This window comes from Bombus huntii, chromosome 2 (genome assembly GCF_024542735.1).
Source record: "Bombus huntii isolate Logan2020A chromosome 2, iyBomHunt1.1, whole genome shotgun sequence".
Lineage (NCBI taxonomy): Eukaryota > Metazoa > Arthropoda > Insecta > Hymenoptera > Apidae > Bombus > Bombus huntii.
In genome coordinates this window covers 21431939-21454565 of record NC_066239.1, presented here as the reverse complement: position 1 = coordinate 21454565, position 22627 = coordinate 21431939, and the positions used below count along the sequence as shown (strand labels likewise).

General features: G+C 39.5%; 2 protein-coding genes and 1 long non-coding RNA gene across 18 annotated transcripts in view; 2 read left to right on the top strand and 1 right to left on the bottom strand.

The window, feature by feature from the left end:
- The first annotated feature begins 775 nt into the window (after positions 1–775).
- On the top strand, positions 776–5390 carry LOC126878340 (branched-chain-amino-acid aminotransferase, cytosolic). Of its 6 annotated transcripts, none has more exons than XM_050641069.1 (7): positions 776–1177; positions 2527–2637; positions 2718–2927; positions 3018–3248; positions 3949–4258; positions 4360–4517; positions 4592–5390. In XM_050641069.1, the coding sequence occupies exons 1-7, from the start codon at positions 1157–1159 to the stop codon at positions 4781–4783; spliced, it is 1233 nt and encodes a 410-aa protein (XP_050497026.1). In that variant the 5' UTR covers positions 776–1156; the 3' UTR covers positions 4784–5390. The 6 variants fall into 6 exon arrangements, with proteins under 6 accessions (XP_050497026.1, XP_050497031.1, XP_050497028.1 ...); XM_050641074.1 differs by lacking the exon at positions 776–1177 and adding an exon at positions 1832–2106 and having other exon boundaries at positions 2746–2927; XM_050641071.1 differs by lacking the exon at positions 776–1177 and adding an exon at positions 1834–2106.
- Positions 5391–5536: 146 nt separating this feature from the next.
- Positions 5537–6869, top strand: LOC126878313 (uncharacterized). Its single transcript, XR_007695633.1, has 2 exons — positions 5537–6001; positions 6661–6869. It is a non-coding gene; the product is annotated as an uncharacterized LOC126878313 (long non-coding RNA).
- Positions 6870–7159: 290 nt separating this feature from the next.
- LOC126878311 (A disintegrin and metalloproteinase with thrombospondin motifs 7-like) overlaps positions 7160–22627 on the bottom strand; it is a 140573-nt gene continuing 125105 nt past the window's right edge. For 8 of the 11 annotated variants that reach the window (XM_050640966.1, XM_050640965.1, XM_050640964.1 and 5 more), the window contains 14 exons: positions 18268–18541; positions 14539–14882; positions 13756–14030; positions 12623–12769; positions 12305–12455; positions 12142–12231; positions 11416–11731; positions 11059–11186; positions 10717–10964; positions 10415–10532; positions 9964–10226; positions 9149–9660; positions 8675–8848; positions 7160–8189 (listed from right to left, as the gene is read on the bottom strand). In XM_050640966.1, the coding sequence (XP_050496923.1) occupies positions 8038–8189; positions 8675–8848; positions 9149–9660; positions 9964–10226; positions 10415–10532; positions 10717–10964; positions 11059–11186; positions 11416–11731; positions 12142–12231; positions 12305–12455; positions 12623–12769; positions 13756–14030; positions 14539–14882; positions 18268–18541 (3192 nt within the window). In that variant the 3' untranslated portion in view covers positions 7160–8037. Of the gene's footprint in view, positions 8190–8617; positions 8849–9148; positions 9661–9963; positions 10227–10414; positions 10533–10716; positions 10965–11058; positions 11187–11415; positions 11732–12141; positions 12232–12304; positions 12456–12622; positions 12770–13755; positions 14031–14538; positions 14883–18267; positions 18542–22627 lie in introns of all 11 variants that reach the window. The other 3 variants (XM_050640971.1, XM_050640972.1, XM_050640973.1) reach the window with 3 other exon arrangements.

Below are 22627 nucleotides of genomic sequence, written 5' to 3'. Positions count from 1 at the left end.
ATATATAGTAAATACAGTAAATGCAATAAATATAGTAAATATAGTAAATATAGTAAATATTTACTATTAGTACACAGGATGAGGATACTAATAATTTGCTGTAATAATAATAAATAGTAAATATTTACAATTCTTCTATATATTTGAGAATCGAGAAGCGTTCGATATTCTTAACAACGTGCTTGCTGTCCTTTCTTATCGCTCGAACAAACCATATTATCAACTTGTTTTTAATTCCCTGCCCCCACTCGTTATGAATCCCGTTAGAATTTTTCCTCCCCTTTCCCAATCATACAATGCTCGTAAGTTTCGTCTTTTACGTACAGGGTGTTCTTGTCACCAATACTTTTATTGCTGTTACAAATTAACTCCTTTCGCGCCTTTGAACTGAACTTTACGTTTATTTTACAGTCTGATTAAAGTTTACTGCAAAATTTATATAACTATGGTTCCTATTACTGGAGATATTCAAGCCCTAATAAATAAAAACTAATTAATAACGTCTATCTTCAATTGTACTTGATTACAATCAACATGAATATTGACTACAATGGACGTACATGCTTATCAACAAAATTAGGCAATTCGTTAAGGTTAAAAAGACAACTATATTACACTAGTTAAATGAAATTAAATATACGTTTCCTGAACACTGTATATATCACAATGTGTATACATACATATTATACTGAATCGGCAAATTCCCCACTCTTTTATTTTCTGACGTAGAGAGGGGGTTCTTTGCTTCTTTCTGTCTCTCACGCCTCTTGCCCGCTAATAAGTAAAATATTAACCGTTGGTTAATGCAAAGACATTCTTCGAGAATGCTCAAAGAAGTGAATACAAGTGTATAATAACGGAGTCACTGTATAGCGGTTGCAATACTAACACTTTTAGTAGTGAATATTTTAAATCACCTGCGCCCCTGTTCGATTTCACATTTTTCCCCATTCTTTCTTTTCTAATTTCCTTTTTTTGATTTCCTTTTTTTTTTTTTTGTTCAAAAGCAATAATAAGTAAAATTACCTTAAATCCGTTTTACAAAGTGTTTATTTACGTAATTACATTCGTAATATACGGCGTAAGGAATCTAGTGCGCTAAGGGTTCTTCTGAAGGATTAAACATTTTGTGATTATTCATCACTATTCAATTACTATGGTTCAATTGCGACGTCAGGTAAATTATATTTTTCACGATTCTTTCGAAAATCTAATGTTAAAAGCGCTGAAATATTGCAAACTTATAGATACTAATATTAATTAAAATGTAGAATACGAAATTCTGATGTAAAAATTACTATATCTCGTATAAGATTTGGTTGTTTACTCGGTCTATATTTTTCGTGAAATCTTCACAATTATCTCTGAGTTTCTGTGATGATGCAAGATTCTCATACGCGTATAGAAATTGTCTAGGAACAAGATCTAGAAGCATTCCACACGTTACCAATATTTTTTATTTTTTTATTGTCAAAGTTAAAAGTAACAATGAAAATTTCAAGCAAAAATTAAAATATATAATTTATACAATGTACAAATGATGAGTTATTTGTAAGAAGTAGAAGTTAAAGATTTTAAATTAATATAGTAATTTTATTGCAAACGATTATGTAGTAATAACTTATTTAGAATAGAATATTAAAATAACGCTAGATATCATTAGCGAGTATAATCTTATTTTAATAAGCTTCAATGTGTTTTACACGCAAAGTGTTATCTTTGTAAATTATGTTTCTCATTTTTTAAACATCTTAGATTATGCAATTTTAATGCAGTAGCTTCACACGATAATGTTGACAGCAGCAAAAAATTTTAATAAAATAAAATTTTATAAACTTGTGATATTGACGCGCGTCTTGCAAGTTCAATGTTCAATATGACATTCAGCGCTTGTAATAACACGTGTTCAAGAATGCATTTTTATTAGAAATGACTTTCGAGAAAAAAAGAAAGGAGAAGAAAAAGAAATCATACTGAGATAAAACGATTAATTCGATAAATCCTAACTCTTATATGTAATTTTCAAACTTGTAACCGGAAACATAAAAATTAATTAACCTATGTAGTACCCATGTATTTTGCTGTCCTAAATCTATCATTACTTCCGTAAGCAATTTGTAATAGAAGAATTAACATAAGCATTACCGTAATGGGTATTCTGATAGAGTCTTCGCGAATTTTACTACTTTAGCATATTAGTTTGTCTTATTTTGTCATGTCAGTCGCTGAACATAACCAGATATTTTATAATACCGATATGAATCAAGATTTCTGTATAACTTCTAACACATATTCGAAATGATTGTATTTCCATATTGGGCTAATACAAAATTTAAGCACTATATACCTTTCAAATTCAAGAAAGATACTTTGTTCCACATAAACACGGACTGAACTTATGTAATACTGCAACCACATATTTATTTCTATTTTCTGTGTATGTTGATTCTGTACTGAGCGTATTAGTGAAAGATGTACTGTATGTTACATGTTAGAATTATTAAAACACCACAATGTTTTATACAGATTTTATCTTGTGGGGGAATCCTGAATCAATTTCAATTTAATATCAAACGGAATTCATCATCTTTACAAATTAGAGATAAAAAAGTAATACAACCGGAACGATCTTTTAAGGTATGCTTTATTAAAAGATATTTCAATAATTTCTTGAAATAATTATTTTAACTGAAACTTATAAATGCTATATTTTGTAGTATGCAGATCTAACAGTCCGTCTTGCAGGACCAGACCAATTACAACCAAAGCCCAATGTCAGTGCTTTAGCATTTGGTAAATATTTTACAGATCACATGTTAAAGATATTTTATCATGAAACATTAGGAGGATGGCAAATACCAGAAATTACACCTCTTGAAAAGTTAGTTCTCCATCCAGCATCAAAAGTTCTTCACTATGCTGTAGAGGTAAATACAACTTATATTTCATAAAGTTTCCTATTCGTTTCTATTATTTAACAGCATTTACTGATGTATGCACTGTATGCATTATTTCAGTTGTTTGAAGGTCTAAAAGCTTATAGAGGAGTAGATGGGAAGATAAGAATATTTCGACCAGAACTAAATATGGAACGGATGAACAATTCAGCAACGAGAACTGGCCTACCTACGTTCATAGGAGAAGAATTAATTAAATGTTGTTGTAGATTAATTAGTATTGATCAAGAATGGGTACCTCATTCTACTGCTTCTAGTCTATATATACGCCCAACACTTATAGGAATAGATGTAAGTATGCACATCTTAAAAGAAAAATTCTAATATAACGTCTTATCTTAAAGATAAAGAATGTTAATCAATTGAACGATATGAATAATAATCGTGTCATTGATGTCACAGACGTCATAAAAACAGATACATATAAAGTAAGCAATATATTTCACAATACTTAATGATAATACACGATAAAGTAGTGTTTAATGCTCTTTTGTTGGAGTAGGACTATAAGATACACTTAGACATTGTATTGTAGAAAAGAACAAGAACTAGTGATTAAAAGTTAAGAAGATAAAAATTAATATACAAAGCCTTAAATGTTCAATGAAGTATATGTCATATCTTTATGCCATTAGCTCTTTATTTAATATGAATGAATAGAAGTGTATCTTTTTTCAAACATGAATAATATTAGCATATAATGGTACTTCTGATTCCATTGATGTAAAATTTCGAATAAAAATGTATTTATGTCATATATTTTTTATAAATTGTACTTTGAAAGGTGTGTATGCATCGTTACTTACAGATGATGCAACATTTTTATTAGAAGAAGTCATCTCAATGAAGAAATAATCATAGATAATTAATATTTTTATACAAAAGATATTTAATGTAAATATCAATGAGAATATTCAACCAAGAATATAAAAAGAACTTTATGTATATATATATATTATAATTATTTTTACATTTTTACATCTTTATCTAGCCCACACTCGGTGTTGCATCTTCAGAATCTGCTTTACTCTATATTATTTTGTCACCTGTTGGCTCTTATTTTAACAAAACAAAAGAAAATCTTGGCATATCTTTACTGGCTGATCCCCAATATACAAGAGCATGGCCAGGTGGTTGTGGTAACTACAAAGTAGGTAGCAATTATGGGCCTACTATATATGTACAAAAGGAAGCTATAGAGAAGGGTTTGCAACAAGTATTATGGCTTTATGGAGAAGATAATGAAGTAACTGAGGCCGGGACTATGAACATTTTCATGTTCTTTATAAATGATGATGGTGGTGAGCATCATTTTACATTTTTCGTTTAATTGCTTGTTCCACAACTATATAGTTTCACTGTATAATTTCATATTACTTTTATAAATATGTTATAATTTCAGAAAAAGAGTTAATAACACCACCATTAACAAGTGATTTAATTCTTCCTGGAGTTACAAGAAATTCTATTTTAGCATTAGCCAGAGAATGGAATCAATTTAAAGTCAGTGAAAGGAAATTTTGTATGAACGAAGTTTGTCAGTTACTTTCAGAAAACAGAGTAAGATATCCTATCTTAATTATTCTTTATTTAAAATTTGTTTCAACTTCATAGAAATTACAATTTTATTTTAGTTGTTGGAAATATTTGGAGCAGGAACAGCTTGCATAATTAGTCCTGTATCTTACATAGAATATGTTGGACAACCATTGCATATACCAACGATGGAGCACTCTAATCCTGTTTACAAAATGTTCTTGAAACATTTAACTGATATACAATATGGTATTATACCGGATCACCCTTGGGTGATACCTATCGAATGAATATAGAATAATCCATTTAATTATTTATTACATAATTATAACCAAAAGCGACTCCATGCAATTTTTAACATCGATTGTATTATATTTAAAAGAATAATTGTTGGGAGTGTCACAATTTTGTTGTTGCTAGCTTCATGCGAATGTTGTTGTGAATGAATTCTTATTTATTTACACATGGAACTGATTTTGTCAAAGGCATGTAAGAAGTGAGCATGTATTGGAGATGAAACTCAGGGATCAATTGTTTCTTACAGAAGCAAAGCAACTTTTTAATAGTGAGCTATAAAGACTAATGTGTTGATTTGTGTGTGTGTGTTGCACGTTGAATGACAATTCGTACTTACGAATATGTGTGTGCGTTTCTGCATAGAAATATAGATGTATTGTATATATTTTTTATATTACTTATTTACTATCTTATGTAATTTTAATAATTTTTCTATGGTACAAATTATTTATTCCATGTTCTACCTCACCGGTCAAGAAGGACAACAAGAAAAGAATATGCTATAAAAAGCTTTTCTTTACTTGGTAGATAGTCTGTATGTCTGAAAAAGGTTTTTGTTCATATGTGTATCATCTCAATAAAAGTATAAGTTTATAAACACTTGTTAATGCAGAATAGATATTTATTTCCTGGGGAACGCAATTAATAAATTGAAGCAAAGACGATTATCTAAAATTGTATAAACTACCTAACATACAATTTTTCATTACATCGTTTGAAAGTTTAATTATTATTTTCATGTCAAAATAGAATGAGATCATATCACTAATCGTTGTAATATCAAGTCTACAGAAACTTCTTGTTATAACGGTATGGTGTAACGTTTTACCGCTCGTTTTCAAATCGCCCCTAAGCATCGGCATATTCCGGTTAACTCCGATACGAACGTATTTACATTCCCCCCCTCGTTCCTACGGCTGAAGGTACCGGAGGAAGTAAATGTGCGTGTAGTTGGGTCGTTTGACCGCTAGAGGCGGTAATACATAAATCGTGCAGTTTGCTGAATTTGTTGATTGGTGACCTTTCTATTCATTATTCGTCTTTGATTCGCACAGCGAGTAAGTTCTTTCTAAGGGTTAAATTTTGTGAAAAGAAAAAACATGTACGCGATTCAAAACACAGTTAGGAAAGTACCGAGATTACTAAATGTATGTCAGAATCAACGTAGAACACTTCTTGCTACACCACCAAGGGTTAGAGTACCTTTTGCCGTAAGTACTATTTTTATTAAATGCACTTACATAAGAAGCTGACGGCAGCAATTAAATATTTATTTTGAATCAAAAAATTTGTCTACTATAAGGACAGTGTTCTGTTTACAGTTCGAAAAGCATTTTCGTGAGCATTTATATCGGTAATTCATATATAAGGTTATGTTATGTAACAGGCTAATTGATTTTTGGGGCGTTCTTATTAAATTTTGCAAATATTAGTAATCTCTTAAAATTGTATGATTGTTTTTAATAAAACCAATATATGAATTAATTTGAGCTACATAAAAGTATTTATTAGTCCGTTCAGTATATTTATTTAAGGATATAGATAAACTTTATACATTATTATTGTGAAAAAGCATAAATTTCAAATGCAAAGAATTAATTAAGTTTTATGTTTGAATGATATAGCATATTATATATTTAACTTTAGTTATATATGATACATTGTTGGAATAAAATTTATGTGAATATAAAAGTATAAAAGGTTGATAAATAACTTAAAATTAATTATAACGATAATTACTTAGGCATTTGATTTAAAATGACATTCTTGATGTATTTTACATATATGTAGTATCGTTATAATGATAATATCTGTAAGATTATAGACCGTTTAAACTATATAATTGGCAATAATATCTTTTTCATTGCAGGAAAAAGTGGCATTTGGTATAGCTATATGGATCGGAGTAATGGGGGTTCCGCTGTACATTTCGTGTAATGTAAATAAATATAACGCTCAAAAGAGGGGATAGACGATCTTTTGTAGCTGTATTCTCAAATTTGTAAAGTAAATAACTATTACAAAAAGTAGGAGAATGTGTATCATATACTTGAAATAAATATGAAATTAGATAAAGTAGTTTGTAATCGATATTAGACATTTTCTATCTGCATTTTAGAAATTTGCAGATTAAAGATTAAACCTTTGACATACCAACGACGTTTGGGATATGTAATTTGTTTATTGTATGCAATGTACACAATGAACGTATCGAGTTTCATTCTATTTATATATTAAGAGGTTAATTCATTATAAGGAATCACTTATCTCAAAATATTTCGTTTTATTCATTGGTTGTTCAAGAATTAAATTTGTCTTTTATTCTACGTTTTTTTTTTTTTTTTTTTTTTTTTTTTTTTTTTGTGTAAGTGAGTTGCACGAACAGTTGAAGAGTCGCAGTCTTACATATACGTATATGATTGTACAAAAGTTTAGTACCATAAAAATATCAAGTATATCATTTTGCTAATAAAATATATGTATAAACAATAATAAGATATGTAAAATTTACATTTTAGCGGAAAAAAGCTTTGTTATATTTTATTTGAAAAGGGATTTTAATTTAACGATATTATAATCAAATAAAGAATATAGCAGTTTGTTTATTTTAGTACAAATTTATGTTATTGATTTATTACATAGAATCATCAGATCAGATAGTCACTCAGCAATGTCCAGTTGTGGGAAATACTGTAAAGAGCAACTCGCGATAGTTGTACACTCAAGTGGACACGTACCTTAAAATTCGTAACGTTACATTTAATTCAAAAATATATCGAGTGTTTATACATATTTTGTATATATATACAGGAATTCGATATATTTTCACATTTTGCGTATATTTGTACATCTTGGAAATTTCATTAACTTTTATATGTATTTGCACCGTTGTATCGCTAGAGCTACAAAGTTACGAATATTCACCTTAAATTTACGTACGATGTTGTTAATTTGTTTATTCGGAAACTTTATGACAGTGTCCAAAATTTATACTTCATTATAATGTCATTTATATCGGAATGTTAGGTACACTTTGAATTTTCGTCACTTTTTTTATTGTTACTTAACTTGACTGTATTGCATCGAAATTCGATGTTTAACTCGGCCGTATTAGGAATATATTACGCGATTTTCCGACAATCTTCGAAGCAAGTACAGACATAGGACGGATCCTGTTTTAGGCTGGATCTAGAAGGGTTGTTCAAAAGCGAAAGTTGATCGATTCGGCTGCTGGATTTTCGACTTGTCAATGATCGGGAATGTGTCTTCTGTCGCGACGACTGTGTCTTCGTTTTTTGAAACACGTGGCACAGCATTTATCCTGCACGATCAATGACACATCGCACATGCGCCTATATGACGCGCACATTGAGGCTGGTACAATAGTATCCTTACACTCTGAAACAGTTTTATTTGTTTTTACGTTACATATCTAAAGAAACCTAATTATAATTAGTTGATAGATTACATTGAAATCTTTCTCTTTTTATTAGTTCTGTCTAGTGTAAACTGATAAGAAGGAATATATTAAAATGCAAGAATTAGCAAGAATCAGCATCAATGCTAGCTTGTATTATTGCGAGTCGTTAAACGAAGCTCTTACACACACACATACAAGCGCGCGCGCGTAACTATGATAATTAATATCATAGAAGAAACGAAGGAAGAAGATACTTGCGGAGAAGTGTATCGTAAACCGTTCGCTTGAAGACATTAATTCCCGGTATACGTACACTGTGGTTAATGATCCGTGAAAACTGTTGCTTTCCAGATACGCATTAAAGGGGCGAAAGAAAAGAAAAGAAATAACGAGTTTCCATGCATACGTTCAGGTAGTTACGGATATCCTTTAATGACCGATTCCCTCTGGCGTGTGCAATTACCAGATTTATCGTTCGCGCATTGCCGCCTATGATAACAACGCCTCGTATCGATCGGCTTTCTCTCGGGGTTGCAATCGTCGGACAGTAATTCTGTTATACGATCACGACACTCGACTTCCCTTCGCTTAACGCCGACTCTCACGAGGCAGCTCGCGTTGCAGGACTCCCATTTTCCTGTAAGCATGCCCATAAAGACGGAGGTTTTATACGCTTGATCGTCTCCTTGTTGTCTTTGGCAACGGGCCAGGCTTCAAAAAGATATTATTAGCAGCACGGATAAACTCGATTACCGTCTTAGCGTGACATAAACGACCAACCATGAAAATAATTATGCTGTCTTAATCCGACTCGACTTATTGGCCTTTTTTAATTCTTACGTGACTCTTTGGATATACGCGAGCAACTTGTCCTAGTTATAGATTGAAAATAAGAAGGATAACAGTATATTTTATGCCATGATAATGAATAACTCACCAGTGATCCATCTCCCACCTTGGCAAAGTTCGATGGTGGCCGGCTTGTTTTCTGGATTGCAGTCTCCTTGCATCGAGCAGGTCACCTTCCTAGTTCTCTTACCATTCGTACAATGACTCCATTTCGAGACGATCCACTTCGACTTGGTATTATACATGGAATTATCTGGATTTTCATCGACCACATTGTCGAATTCGAGGATCTCTGGCTCCTCGGTAGTAAGACTATCGACGATCGTGATTCCATTTTGATCGTTGGAGCTCACGTTGTAGAAAGAGGCATCCTTGTTGTCCGCGTAGACGATCAATGGTGGTTCGGTGGAGCTGCAAGGGGGTAAGTTTAGACACGGGCTGACCTCTTCGGGTCTCACGTCCCGGTTACAGTCTCGATCGGGCAGAGCCAAATCCGATCTATCGGGGCCCACTCCCGAAGAGACACACATCACCGATCGTTTTCGAAGAGCACCCTCTCCGCACGATACCGGGCACATTTGCCATGGACCGATCCACCATCTAATTTTGGCAAAACGAAACAATCGATTATCGTTTGAGTATATTATTCGAATTCATTATTGTTAAATTCGTTCGAGTTAATTAAAACGAAAAAGAAAAGAAAAGCTGTTACGTATCTTTTTAACAAAAGTGAAAGTCAACGAATCACGTTGCATTGGATGTCGCGTTGGAGCGGTCGGAACGTCGAGTCGAACGGTAAATAAAATTTGTCTGTGGTCAGATTCAATGTACCCCCATATTATCGCGACCGAGAAGCTTTAATCCGATTTTTCCTATACCATGGAGGCTGGGCTTTCGTTTTACCTGGCTGGGCATGGATTCAGATTGCATTCTCGCAAAATCGATTCCGGCTTTTCGATGCCCTCGCAAAAGTGGTCCTCGACGACCCCGCTCTTCTTCTCGTTGCAGAGTGCTTTGGAGGTTTGCGTGCCACCGCCGCAAGTGGCCGTGCACAGCGACCAGTCGGAAAATACCCACGAGTATTCCGGTGCCCGATCAGGCTCCTTTTTCGGCACTGTGTACTCGTATCGCAGCCCGAAATTCCGATAATGTCCTCTGGAAATCAACTGAAGTGATGGGACAAAATTATTGAGAATGGGAAGAAAGTAGCTAAAGAATTCGTAGCGAATATACGTGTCCACGCTCGAAGAATCGAGGAAAAAGCGAATGAGACGGATAAGCAATTTGTCGAGAGGAAGCATACGTGGAATAAAACGAAAAGAAAAGAGTTAGTTAATTAGTTACTATTACGTACATAGACTGCGATGTCCTCTTTGATCGGGCCAGGAATTCTGACCTTTTCTCTGTCGCGATCGCGCTCGTACAGAGCTGGAGTTCCGGCCACTTGGTATTCCCCTGCTAAAGTGATCTGCCTGTTCAATTGGAATGAAGATCATAGCTCTAGATCGTAATATCTCTCCAACGTCTTTTACTTTTCATTCGGAATTTATTATTTCGTTAGCCGATACAAAGAGATACACAATCAATTAGATTATCGATATTAACGTGATCGATATAACGTAACCGACGACGAACACATCTTGGATTATTACTTACCGTTTTCCATTAAGGAAATATTTGTCGGAATTTGGCACACCTATTCCAATGTAATTTTTGCTGTTTCCAATTTCTTCGATTTTTATATTTCTCGATCCATTGGGGACAACGACCACTTCCTTGTATCCTGGACCGTCGTTTTTGTCGTAAATTCCGCCTGTCGTTTCGCACTGAGTTCCATCGCCATGGCAGATTCCACAACGATCTTCCGTGGCATCTGAATCGACCGTCCAATCACAGCCAACTTTCTACACCGTTAATTACAATCGAAAAATAGAGAACAGAATAGAGAAGGAAAGATACGGATATTGTTGAAAATATCGTCTAGAAAAATAGACTGACTCGACAGATTCCAGCAATGCACATGTCTCTGGTACCAACGTTACAGGGTGTGCCATCGAGAGCGGCTTCACCCCATGGAACGATCACGCTTTCCTCTGTGTCGGTGCAATATAGCTCGCAGGGTTCCGCTTCAATTAAGGACGATATTCATTAGTGTTGTACGGATTCGAGTCGAATGGAATATCGAACGATCGTAGATTACTTGGCAAAAAGTAACTTTCAACTGTTTATTAAATTCGATGATATTTTACTGTCAAATAGCAAGGAACCGTTTAGCGTTATTTACAGCATTGTTTATTGCGAAAAGTACTCGTCCGTGGTATCTTCGACGAAAGAGTCCAAAAACTAGTGGCTTACTCTGATCGAAATACGGCAGCCAAGTGTAATTCTTCCCTTTGTATTCTTTGCCGTCGTAATGGCTGCACTGAACTGCTCTGAAACTGGCCGTCTCTTCCGGGCACGGATCGGTGTTACAAATTTTATATCGACGTCTTTCCCCGATGCAGAATTTACCACCGTGCGCTGGTTCCGGATGGTCGCATTTCCGCTCGACGATCGAAACACCCGCACCACAGGTTCTCGAACACTCGCTCCAAGAGCCCCACTCGCCCCATCCGCCGTCGATTTGACGCGGTTTGTCCACAATTGGCACGCATTCCTGGTTCTGACACCACTACGGCAAAATTCGCGCGCGTTATCGAAAATCAGTTTAATGGCTGGTTGACTTATTTATTCTATTTTTATCTATTTTTTTTTTTTTTTTTTTTTTTTAGAGCGTTATGAATATCCAGAGGACCAACGAACGTCGATTATCAAAAGAGAGAATGTCGTGCTCGAAACCGCTTTATTCTCCTTTTCATTTTTATCGTTACCCGTTAATGTTATATTTCTCATTGTTACAACATCATATCTTACGATATTATTTTCTATTGTTTCGTCTCGAATACGAAATGACACGACGACGCGGTGAAATAGAGAATTAAATTAATCAATTCAATCATATAAATTTGTGGCTAATTGTTATTCATTGGGAACTACGATCGCATAACGCTATGTGTATAATTACGCATCTAATATTCTTACCATGTGTTTGCCACAGTGTGTCCCCGGGGCGGCCGGATGAAGCATGGTGGTGCAAGTGCCATCGACGATGCACCATAATTTAGAACAGATCTGTGAACAAAATCACCGATCTCTATTCACCGGTCTAAAATTGCCCCGTACTCGATTTACTTTTGTTCATCACCTCCTGCAAGGGCGAGCAAACGGAAGCTTCCCTGACGCCGAACTGAAGCCTGCATTGGTGCTCCGCGTTATACATCGCGCCAGGCGGTAACTCTGGATACGAGTAATCGTTGTCCGCCGGTTCGTCTTCCAAGCATTCGCCTTTCCCTTGACTGTGGAAGTTTTGAAACTTTCTTTAAAAACTTTCCTTCTCTTAAAGCTTTTAAAGCTTCGAACACACGCTATCTGGCAAAACAATTGAACTCGTTGTTCAGACTCTTCGAACGACGCATCTAAAACGATAGTTGATGTTGTCGAAAGAGATTTTGAAATTTCTTACTCCAAAAAATTGGTAATGTCCCTCCTAGAGCATCTGGACCAGGCGACGCCAATGGTGTCCACCTCGAAGGTCGGCGTCATCACGTGCAGGGTGTCACCGTCTCGTTTGCTGCAGCCGATTTTTTCCGTATCGTGGTACATGCCAAAGCTGCAGCGAAAATCGTGTCATTGTCGCGAGTCATTTCGATTTCGAACGAATCGTGATTTCGCGTGTGCCTGCCCGCGATACGATTCCAGCCAAATAAGCGGCAAACGCGATAACGAGGTCGCGTTATCGGTTATTATATTAATAAAAGCAAATTGCGCTTAATAACGAGCACGGGGAATTGGATTCTCCGTTAGCTGACCAAACGAGTTACGCATCGATTCGGCCAATTTTTTGCGGATGATAATATTAGTTAGTTTCATGTGCGTGCGTTTTGATGATATTTTATAATATTTTGGTACTTTGATACGTAGATAATCGTATAATAGAAAGAGCAGATGTTTAATAGTAAATTTTTATTAGAAGCAAAGTGAAACTCTACGGCAACGAAAATTTGGTGAGAAACGTTGAAAATAAAATGGCCAAAGTACTTTGAATACCTTTCGAGTTAACAGGAAACAGCAGCCAGTATGATAGTTTATGTTTAATACGCCTTTAAATTTCAGAGGTTAAGACAAATTGAGATTAAAGTTGAACTCCGTTACGAGTCTAGTTTGTCACATTTAGAGTTAATGCCAGGAGACAAAGAGAATACAAGTCATCCAGTCGGAATATAAATTCACATATACCATTAAAACGTACTACCGATCGATAAAAAGTTAGCCAAATCGAGGACTCTTGATCACCGAGAAATATGAAATATGTTTGGAGTAATCGCTGCGAGGCAAAGAAGCTTGGCCAGACTAAGTGCGCTTCTAAGGATCTAATAAAAAAGAGGTAATAAATTTCTCTGGATTACACGGAGGTAATACTCGAGTCTCGCGAAGATAATTCACTTCCGACGAGTCGCTACTTTTTCTCGGAAAATTCAGCGGAAATTTAGAGGCAAGTTTGCCAGCGACGTTCGACCGATGGAATCGTTATCTATTTCTTGTCTCTTTTTCTTTTTCTTTTTTTAAGTTAAAGATCGATCGAACGTTTCCACTCACTTGTGTCCCAATTCGTGGGTGATGGTGTGCGCGAGCGTGATTCCATTGTCTTCGTTGACGCTGCAGCTGCGGTCCGGTTGGCACATGCCGGCTACGTGAGCCACTCCCAGAGTACTACACGGCGTGTTCGCTCTCGAGCAGATGTCCTCCCTCGTCACCAGAATCGCCACGTCGTGGTGATTCGGATGCGAGTCGTCCACCGGATTCAGTTTCTGTTGCCATTTGCAGAAATTGTACAGCGTCCTGTCCGCGTTCACCGTGATGTCCAGTCCTTGCTGAAAACAGACGTTAGTCGGACCGTTTCGCGGCCAGTTGAATAGAAATGCGCGCATTTTCTCCCGCCGTGGAATTCGTTTTCGATCGTTCAGTGGCTACGGTTTACGAGCGTGTCAACCGATCCGAACGTTCGACGTTGCCCTAGCATTCAAACGTTTTCCTCGTGATTCGTTCAACCAACGAAACGATCCAATATTTTACGGATGATGAACGCGCGTGATGTGGAATCGTTTCGACGCTTTGTTTAGCGATTTTGGGAGTACCGGTGTAATCGTCGTTAGTTAACGGGATAAATAGATAGATAGATAGATGGACGATAAGAAGATCGCTTCAAAAGCATTAATGCGATATTGCAACGGCATTTCGATCGGTTGACCGTAGCCGCCTCTTTGGAAGAAAGCAAATTGATTTTACCGAATCTTATATCCGATTGTTATAATAGTAAACTAGATAAAACACGGTATCGTGTAAACCGTGCCGTGCATCTAGTTGTTGAACGTAACGCACATCACCGGCGTAATTCGCACGTACTTCCGCGTCGTCCTCCTCGACGAGGATAATCCTGACCACGACGACGTTAATGAAATTCCCTATGGTAGGATCGAGGTAGAGGGAGGACACCATGTTCATGATGGTCAGCAGATACGTCTCAACGTCGCCGTCCTGATGAAAAGCCATCATCGTCGTGTCAGCGACAACGAGAGCCTCGACGTGACGCGGTCGGCTGATCGATCTCTTGGCACGTTGCCATCGTTTCGTCTGATGATGTTTTCTTCGGCCTCGTCCTTGAACCTGTACCAGTCCCGATTGCGTTTGCCATTCGAGCCGTGTTTCCGTCAGCCGCCTCGGCTCTGTGCAACAACAACGCAACCCCCGGTCTTTGATTAGCATCCCGCTCGATATGAAATTCCTATCCGGTTCAATGGAATTCCCCTTTACGCGGTCGCGTTTGATTTTCGTGAAAAGGAATTCCATTTTCTCGATGCGGTCATCGATGAACCGATGCCGACCGGAATAATTAATGGTTTGTCGGATTTCGGCTATCTGACGCGATGCAACGCGATACGGTTGATCCGATATACCCGCTGATCTACGATCTATCCAAAGTGTCGATTTACGGGAAAATCGATTTGTCGTTTTCCACGTGGCTCGTGGCAAAATCGAGCGATTCGAAAACGCGATCGAACGCGATCGAACGCGAGTCGGCGCGTGCCACCGTTAAATATAAATATCGTAAAAGCGCTATTTAGATTCCTTTGGAATCGACTGGTCGAACAACGAATTACATACGGAGGAAAAATGCGAAACGGATGTTTAATTTTCACGCAGGCCCATCGATCTTGCTCGGTAATTCAACGTTTGAAATTACCGGAGCTATCTGCGGATCTAACCTGTACCTTCTATCTCGAAAAAGACGTACACACCGCGAGCACGTAAGACGGTCTCTTAATTTATGCAGATTGCTCGATCGCAGAGGCGTGCAATTAAGATTTCATTCGAGCCATCCGATAGATCGGCCCGCTTGCCGAAATGGATATTCATTGTACTTAATTACGGGTTTGCGGCGAATTGGATTATCCCCCGTCGACCACGTTGCCGCCTATCAGCCCGCTCGGATCTTACCTTCGTATCGGTTTCTCCGTAAAGTCGTTTAATCTGCTGAAACGCGGTCTCGTCACTCGGTTAATAGGTTGCACGCGGGAATCGCGGCAAACACGTCGGCCGTGGATTAACACTTTCGAAATTCGTGACCAAATTAGCCCGATTAATCGCGCTCCTTTGGACACTTTGTCCGAAGTCCAACCACCGATTTCGGTTCACGCGAATTTAATTGTCCGCGTAGTTAATTTCCCAGAGTTTCGTCGTTGACGTTCGCAACAAAAGGGCAACGTGAAACACCTTACTTCCATATCTATCGGCCTACTTTTTTCTCCCATCGAACTAGCTGCTTATTTCATCAACGAAAAATATGAAATCGCAAGGTCTCGACTCTATCCAATATCGATCGAAACATACAGCGAGATCGCGAAGGAAACGCTATATGATTCAGAGATTTTACGAACACGTTTTGCGTTGACACACCTATTCTGTCGTTAAGAAATACCGACGATTCGTCGCGTGATATATCGATATATCTAATTTCGAGATAATTAGTGGCCGAACGAAGACGGATTATCGGTGAGATCTTATCGAAACGTTCGCCGACAAGCTCGTAAATATCGAGTTGCAATTTTTCGCGACGCGATCAAAGATGTTGGTGCCGGCGAAAGAACGAGCAGAGAACGTCGCTGGAACGCCCACGTTCCATATCGAGACGCGTCCAATTACATTATACGTAAACGGCATAAATACTCGTAATACGCGCCGCTAGCGAACGAACAGGCCACCGTGCGATGTCATGGGAGAGAAACGGGGATAGGAATGGTAATGGGAATGGGAATGAGAACGGGAACACGAAGATGGGGAAAAAAGAGGATATCGGTCCGTTCTCGCTGTAGGTGCCGCTACCCATTCGTCTTCCATTTGCTTCTCATATCTTTGCCCTCGCTATGCCCCTTCTTCTGTTCGTTATTTGTTGGTTGGTTGGTTGGTTGGTTCGTTCGTTATTAATTAGAAGCTCGTTGACGCGCAGTTAGACTCCAGACGGTTTCTTTTTATATCGGACACGCATCGTTCGTAGTTCGCATCGGTGTAATTAGCGGAAGTGCCGTTTCAGGCGACGACAACGACGGCAGCGATGGCGCTCGAGAAGCACAAACAGGAGGAAACAAGGCGTGGCTTTAGCATTTGTTAAAATTGATTTACGGTCAGCACCGAGAACTAGTCTTCCAGTTGACTGACAGAGATATATCGTGCCATGGACAATTAGTCCCTATTACAGATTTTGGTATCGTCGAACGAAATAAACTACGAGTTTCGAGTGTCGTGATTAAACTCGTACCTACTCGTGCATGTGGAAGCGTATGTCGTTAGACTTACAATTAGCCAAAGGATTCTGAAAAAAGGAAAATCCTAATCTCGCAAGATTTAATAACAATAAAAGTAGCTTTATTTAATAACGTTATAAGATTATAGATAATATCTTTCTTGCTGTCGAGCTTGCTAACAAGTTATTCTACCTGTATATTAGCAGGCAGTAAGCTGTATCTCGATCTTTTACGTTCTATCTGTTACGTATGCGCATATATCGTAGAAACCCGTCATGTATTAACATTGGGATAAAGATCTAGGATGGCAAAAAGTTGGCGGTAATCCGTTAAACGAGTTACGCCTATACCCTACGGATGATCTACGTCAAAGTTGTTACGTAACGCAACTAGAACGATAAAATTCATTATACGTAATAACAGAACGTAGTAACAGAATCCATTTAAAGATACAGCGCGTGCGAATAGAACGGGAAACACGAGTATAAAAATGTCAAAAATAGCGTCGTCTAATTAGAAACAGTTGTAACCGCGTCGGCTGCATACCGAAATAATCTCTAATTACACGAGTCCGTAATTAACGGGAGAAAAATTTTCGCGCGGTAACGTTTGTCGTATCCCGAAGCAATTTCATCGATAAGGAGATAACGTTTGGCGTCGACACGCCCACGCTTTGCAGCTCGTGTATCCAATTACCCCGTCGTAGCCTCAGACGGCATAAATGTTCCTAGCGAGAGAAATGGAAAAAAGAACGGACGAAGGGGGAAGAGAACGAGTTGGGAGGGCAAAACTGGAGATTCGACCTAGCGTCTAAATTATAGGTCATGGCAAGTTCCTTCCATAAAATGTGGCCCGTAATTATTTCACGAGTAAAAATAAGAATACGAAGGTGCGAATTGTTACGTTGGTATCGACCAACTTTTCGGAATCTCGGTTAATTTCCTTTTACCCTTAGCCGATAATAAATTTCATCGTCGTAACGAAAGTTCTTCTCTTTCGCGTTTCGAAGAATTTTATCGGCGTACGATCGAGCGGTTCAGCAAGTAGAACAAGAAAAAAAAGAGTCAGACAGACGCGCGCGGCTAATAGTCGCCTTTGGTCCCGGTCCTTGCCGGAACAAAAAGAAATCGAGAATCGAAAGTAGTCGAGCGAAGAAACCAAGGGATGGAAGGATCGACGAAAGGGGAAAAAAGGAAAGGGAAGAAAGAGGAGGAGGAGGAGAAGGAATCTCGGCAGACAAGAAGAAGAGAGGCAATGAAAGGCTGCGCGGAAGAAGTAGAAGGGGAGAACGGTGTCGGTGGATTCTCACCGCGAGTGCCACAGTTTCTCTCGAGTTTTCTCTTCTTTTTTCGTCGGCGTCTGGTGCGGCCGGCGGCGCCGATTTCGAGCTGCGGCTGCTCCACGGACCTACGAAACACGAGATGCGGCCTGCCGAGCACCGAGTTCCGGTAGAGTCCGGCCGTGGCACGGCTCTCGGCGCCGGCGTCTTCCAGCCGAACCTCCAGCCGAACTTGTTCTTCTTCCGGGGACACGGCGACTGGTTCCAACCAGAACTCGCCGTCATCGCCACGCAGCATGCCCGCCTGAAACACGAAACCAACTATCTCGTCTTACACGGACTCTTTGTTCCGATTCTATCCAGAGACAACTACCGAGATTGCGTCATAGCGAGACCGTCTACACGGGATTTTCTCTCGGTCAAACGTGTTCGCGCGATAGTTTCTGTCTACCGAATTCGTCGCTTCTGTTTCGCTAATGTGCATTTTCTCGGTCCGATGCCGTCCGCTGTATTCTCTTCCTCGAGATCCGTCCTTGCCGTTCGAAATGTCGCGTTATTCCAAGCTTGTAATATTTAAACTCGGTTCTCTTACGTTGACTTTGTTAGTGACTTTGTTAGTCGTCAAAGTCTTTCGACGTTCGATAATTATCAAATTATTCTTTACCAAAGTCTGTCTTAAAAACTAACGCCGAGCTTTACGTTTCGTTGTTACGACGATTACATTTTCTTTTACATCCAAAATTTAGCGAACTTGATTATATAAGAGAAATTTCACCTATAAAGACTTTTCGCGTTAAAGCGATGGTTATTACACTCGAGTAGTAATCTGTGCTTCTATCTCAATTGTAGAACTTGCAACTATTACGAATGTAGTTAAGTACTTTACCGCAAAACTTTATGCATTGCAATAGAATTTTATGCACGTTGCATAAACACCGCTTCTCTCTTTCTCTCTCTCTCTCTCTCTCTCTCTCTCTCTTTTAGGCGTTAAATCTCGGAAGAAACATTCTGACAAAAATCTAAATAATTTAACGCGTTGAAGCAATCTAAAAAATAACTTTCCTAAACGGACAACTGTTGCTCTTCTTACGAAATCATTCGTTCTATGTTCATTTCGATTTGTCGTTTCAAGAATAACCCTGTTTGTTTCGCCGTGTCCAGCCATTTGCTAGTCGGAGATCGAAGAATAGCCGTTTCGGAAGGCGTACGTAGAGGCGGGCCTCGTGGGTAACACCTTGGAAACGAAAAACGGTATAATGAAAATCGGTTTCGTTCGATGCCGGTACAGATTACCGCGTTTATAGCTGTGCCGCGTCATTAATCATTCTCGATCGTCGATAGTGTTCACCGTTCTCCGTCAAATAGCAATTGATCGGCGGAACACCCATCGTCTGATTTCGATTTACAAATTCTCATTTTACGCCCACTCTTTCTGTTCGCTTCTTCCGCTATCGCTCTCTTTATCTGCTTCCCCTTTATCGCTGCCGTTACAATCGAGTACAACATCCACCAGCCGTATAGATCCACTCGATACGAATTTCGAATTCGCGCCTCATTTTTCACGCGTCCTTCCGTTCTTTCATTAAAAATCTCTCGATCGCGTCGACCGTTTATCGTCGTTTCCAATTCGCATCGTTCGATCCTAACGATGTTAAATCGTCAGTCGACGTGTCAAAATTTAAATACGATCTCTCTCTCTCTCTCTCTCTCTCTTTCTCTCCTTGCTCGGTAGAAAAGAGCGATTCGGAATAAAAAAAATTTTTATCGGTTGGCGAGCAACTTTGGTCGAATAGCTGTTCCAGCGGGCATATAATTTATACGAAGAATCTTAGGAACGAAATCGGAATTCATACGAGAGTCCTATAAACCGAGAATTCCGTGTAAAAATATGTAGTGGGAAATAATCGATTGGAGGAGGAGATGCAGCTAGGTTGGCGCGGTAGAAATAGGTAAGACGGCCAGGCGAAGGGCCTGAAATACAAGTCGAGCGAGCCAGGGTTGGCCGTGTTTCAACAATTCTCCGACGCCGACCGTGAAAAATCACGGCGCCAGCCTTACAAAGAGGTAAGCCCAACTCCAACAGAGGCACCGCACCGTTGAAGGACCGCAAAGTGAAAAAGGACCGAGCGTGATTCAGCGCCGCATGGGGCCTCACGGCTCGATCCTTCTTCTCTCCTTTCCTCTTTTCTCTTCGTCGCCGTTCCCTTTCCTTTCCTTCCTTCATCTTCATCTTTTTCTCCCCCATCCGCGGCTACCTTTTATTTTTTGCACCGTTTCTTTTCATCTTAAGCGCGCAGAAACGCCGATCGACTATATAAGGAGTGATTTGTTGCCGTGGTGGCTTCGACGCTTCAACCACGCCACGAACATTGTCGTTCCTTCGGTTAACGATGCGCTCGATTTTTCTCTTCTCTTTTCTTTTCAATCGGCGCTCTTTATTCCCAATATGAGATCGGCTTCGTTCCCCGAATGCGTCACGACACCGATTCGAGAACGATTTCGGAGCATCTTACGAAAAAAGTCGTTGAATGGTAATCAAGTCTGGAGGAGCGCGAACGCGTTTGTCTATCGACCTTTACACGTCTTTTAAAATCTTGCTACGATAGGATTTATATCGTGGATATTAGAAATTCCGAATCTCTTGATTCTTACAGGTCGAGCTTTATCGAGAAAATAACTCTGACATTCCGCAGAATGTTCCAAAGGACGGTAACGCAGGATACCGCAAAGTACCATTGTAGCGAAAACGTGAATTGGAGCGACAAAGTGACAGGTTTACAACGGCCTAGGGTCTGCGTACTTCAAAGAAAATTCAATTTTCTACGTCATGTATTTCTTCCTTTCTTTAACCGTCCGTCATCCGGAAACCCCGAATATTTAAGTCGAACGGAGAGAGAGAGAGCAAGCTGGAACGTTATTCGCGGCAGACGTTCGGTGGCTCGACGCGACGTTGGAGCTTTCGAGCGACAACGTTTCTAGTTTATAGCGAGATACTTCGCGGCATATCGCTAATGGATGTTGAATTTAGAAGTTGAATGGACGTTAAATTTATTTGTAAACTCGATACGTTTATTAGCTAGCCGGTCGGATCCACGTAAAGCGCCATCCATATAAATTCCCTGTCCCTTTTGCTGTTCGCGAGTGTGCGTGGAACCGGTTAACTGCAAAGCGTTATATGTATTTATCCGTAACCTTATCCCCTTAAGATTCAGCGCGTCGCTTCCGACTGCCTCATCGGATTAATCCGGATTTATCTCGAGGCGAAGGTGAACCTCGGTCTCTCGTCGACGGAATCGATTGCTCCGTTTCGACGTTCGTTTCTGCGCCTTCGATTGGCGCGACGTTAATCAGGTGCCATTGTTACGCTCGCGTCTCGAATCGAATTCTTCGATGGAATCGTGCGGATTACGATCGAGCAGGCTTTGGAGCCGGAATGTTTCCAGCCCAAGTATGTAAATAGAATAGACGATGCGAGTAGATAATTGCCGACACTGGCAATTCTCGAGAGACAGTCTCGTCTGATCTAAACTTTCCGTCGGTGCAGCGTTGTGCGGTCGCGGTTGATCGGACGTTCGCTTTTTGCTCCGTTTCGTTGATAGAACGAAGCGATAGTTTCAACGAGTTAGCGAGTTGCGCGCGGTTGGCGCGAGGTCGGCAAAGACGATCCGAAACGGTCGTAGATCATTCGGTGTTCCCCGATAACGTACGATCGGAATCCCGACAAAAGAGCCGAGAAGGGGAGAAGCCGAAGCGCAAATTAAGTAATTTCGTCGTGGCGAGCTGTTACTGGAACCGGTGAATGAAAATGGATGATGACATTATCGATCGAACGATCTACCGGCCGTTCGTTATTTCGAGTCCGGCGCATGCGTGCCCTGCCGCGGCAATTCAATGCATCCAATCGCAAGTAAATATATTTCTATAAAGGTCAACCGTCCAATTTAGATGTCTGTTTGTTCGTTTAATTGGTCGGATGGCTGGCCAGCCGTTCTATGGCCCCGGCCGACTCCTTTTCGCGATGTACGCGCGCCGCCCCGTCTTCCCCTCCGTTTCTAGGATCCGATTAATTCAGTGCACCGGCCGATAATTTATGGCCGGCCATGCGTTACGCTCTGCACCTTCCTCTCTGCCCGTTTCGCGGCAAAACCTCTTCGTATCTGTCACACCTTCCTCTAATTGCCGCGAACACGCGAGATATCAGGCAGCAGGAGGACTGACTAGTCGCCTCTCGTGACGCCGCTCCGTTTCGAGCAATCCGATTCTCAGGGGGAAACTAGCTCGCTGACTGGTTCCGTTATTCCGTCGCAAAATACCTAGCTTTTCGTCGGAACTTTTAAAGTTTCCCAAGATCTCCTATGCTCTTCCTAATAACGTTCACAGTGTCAAATAA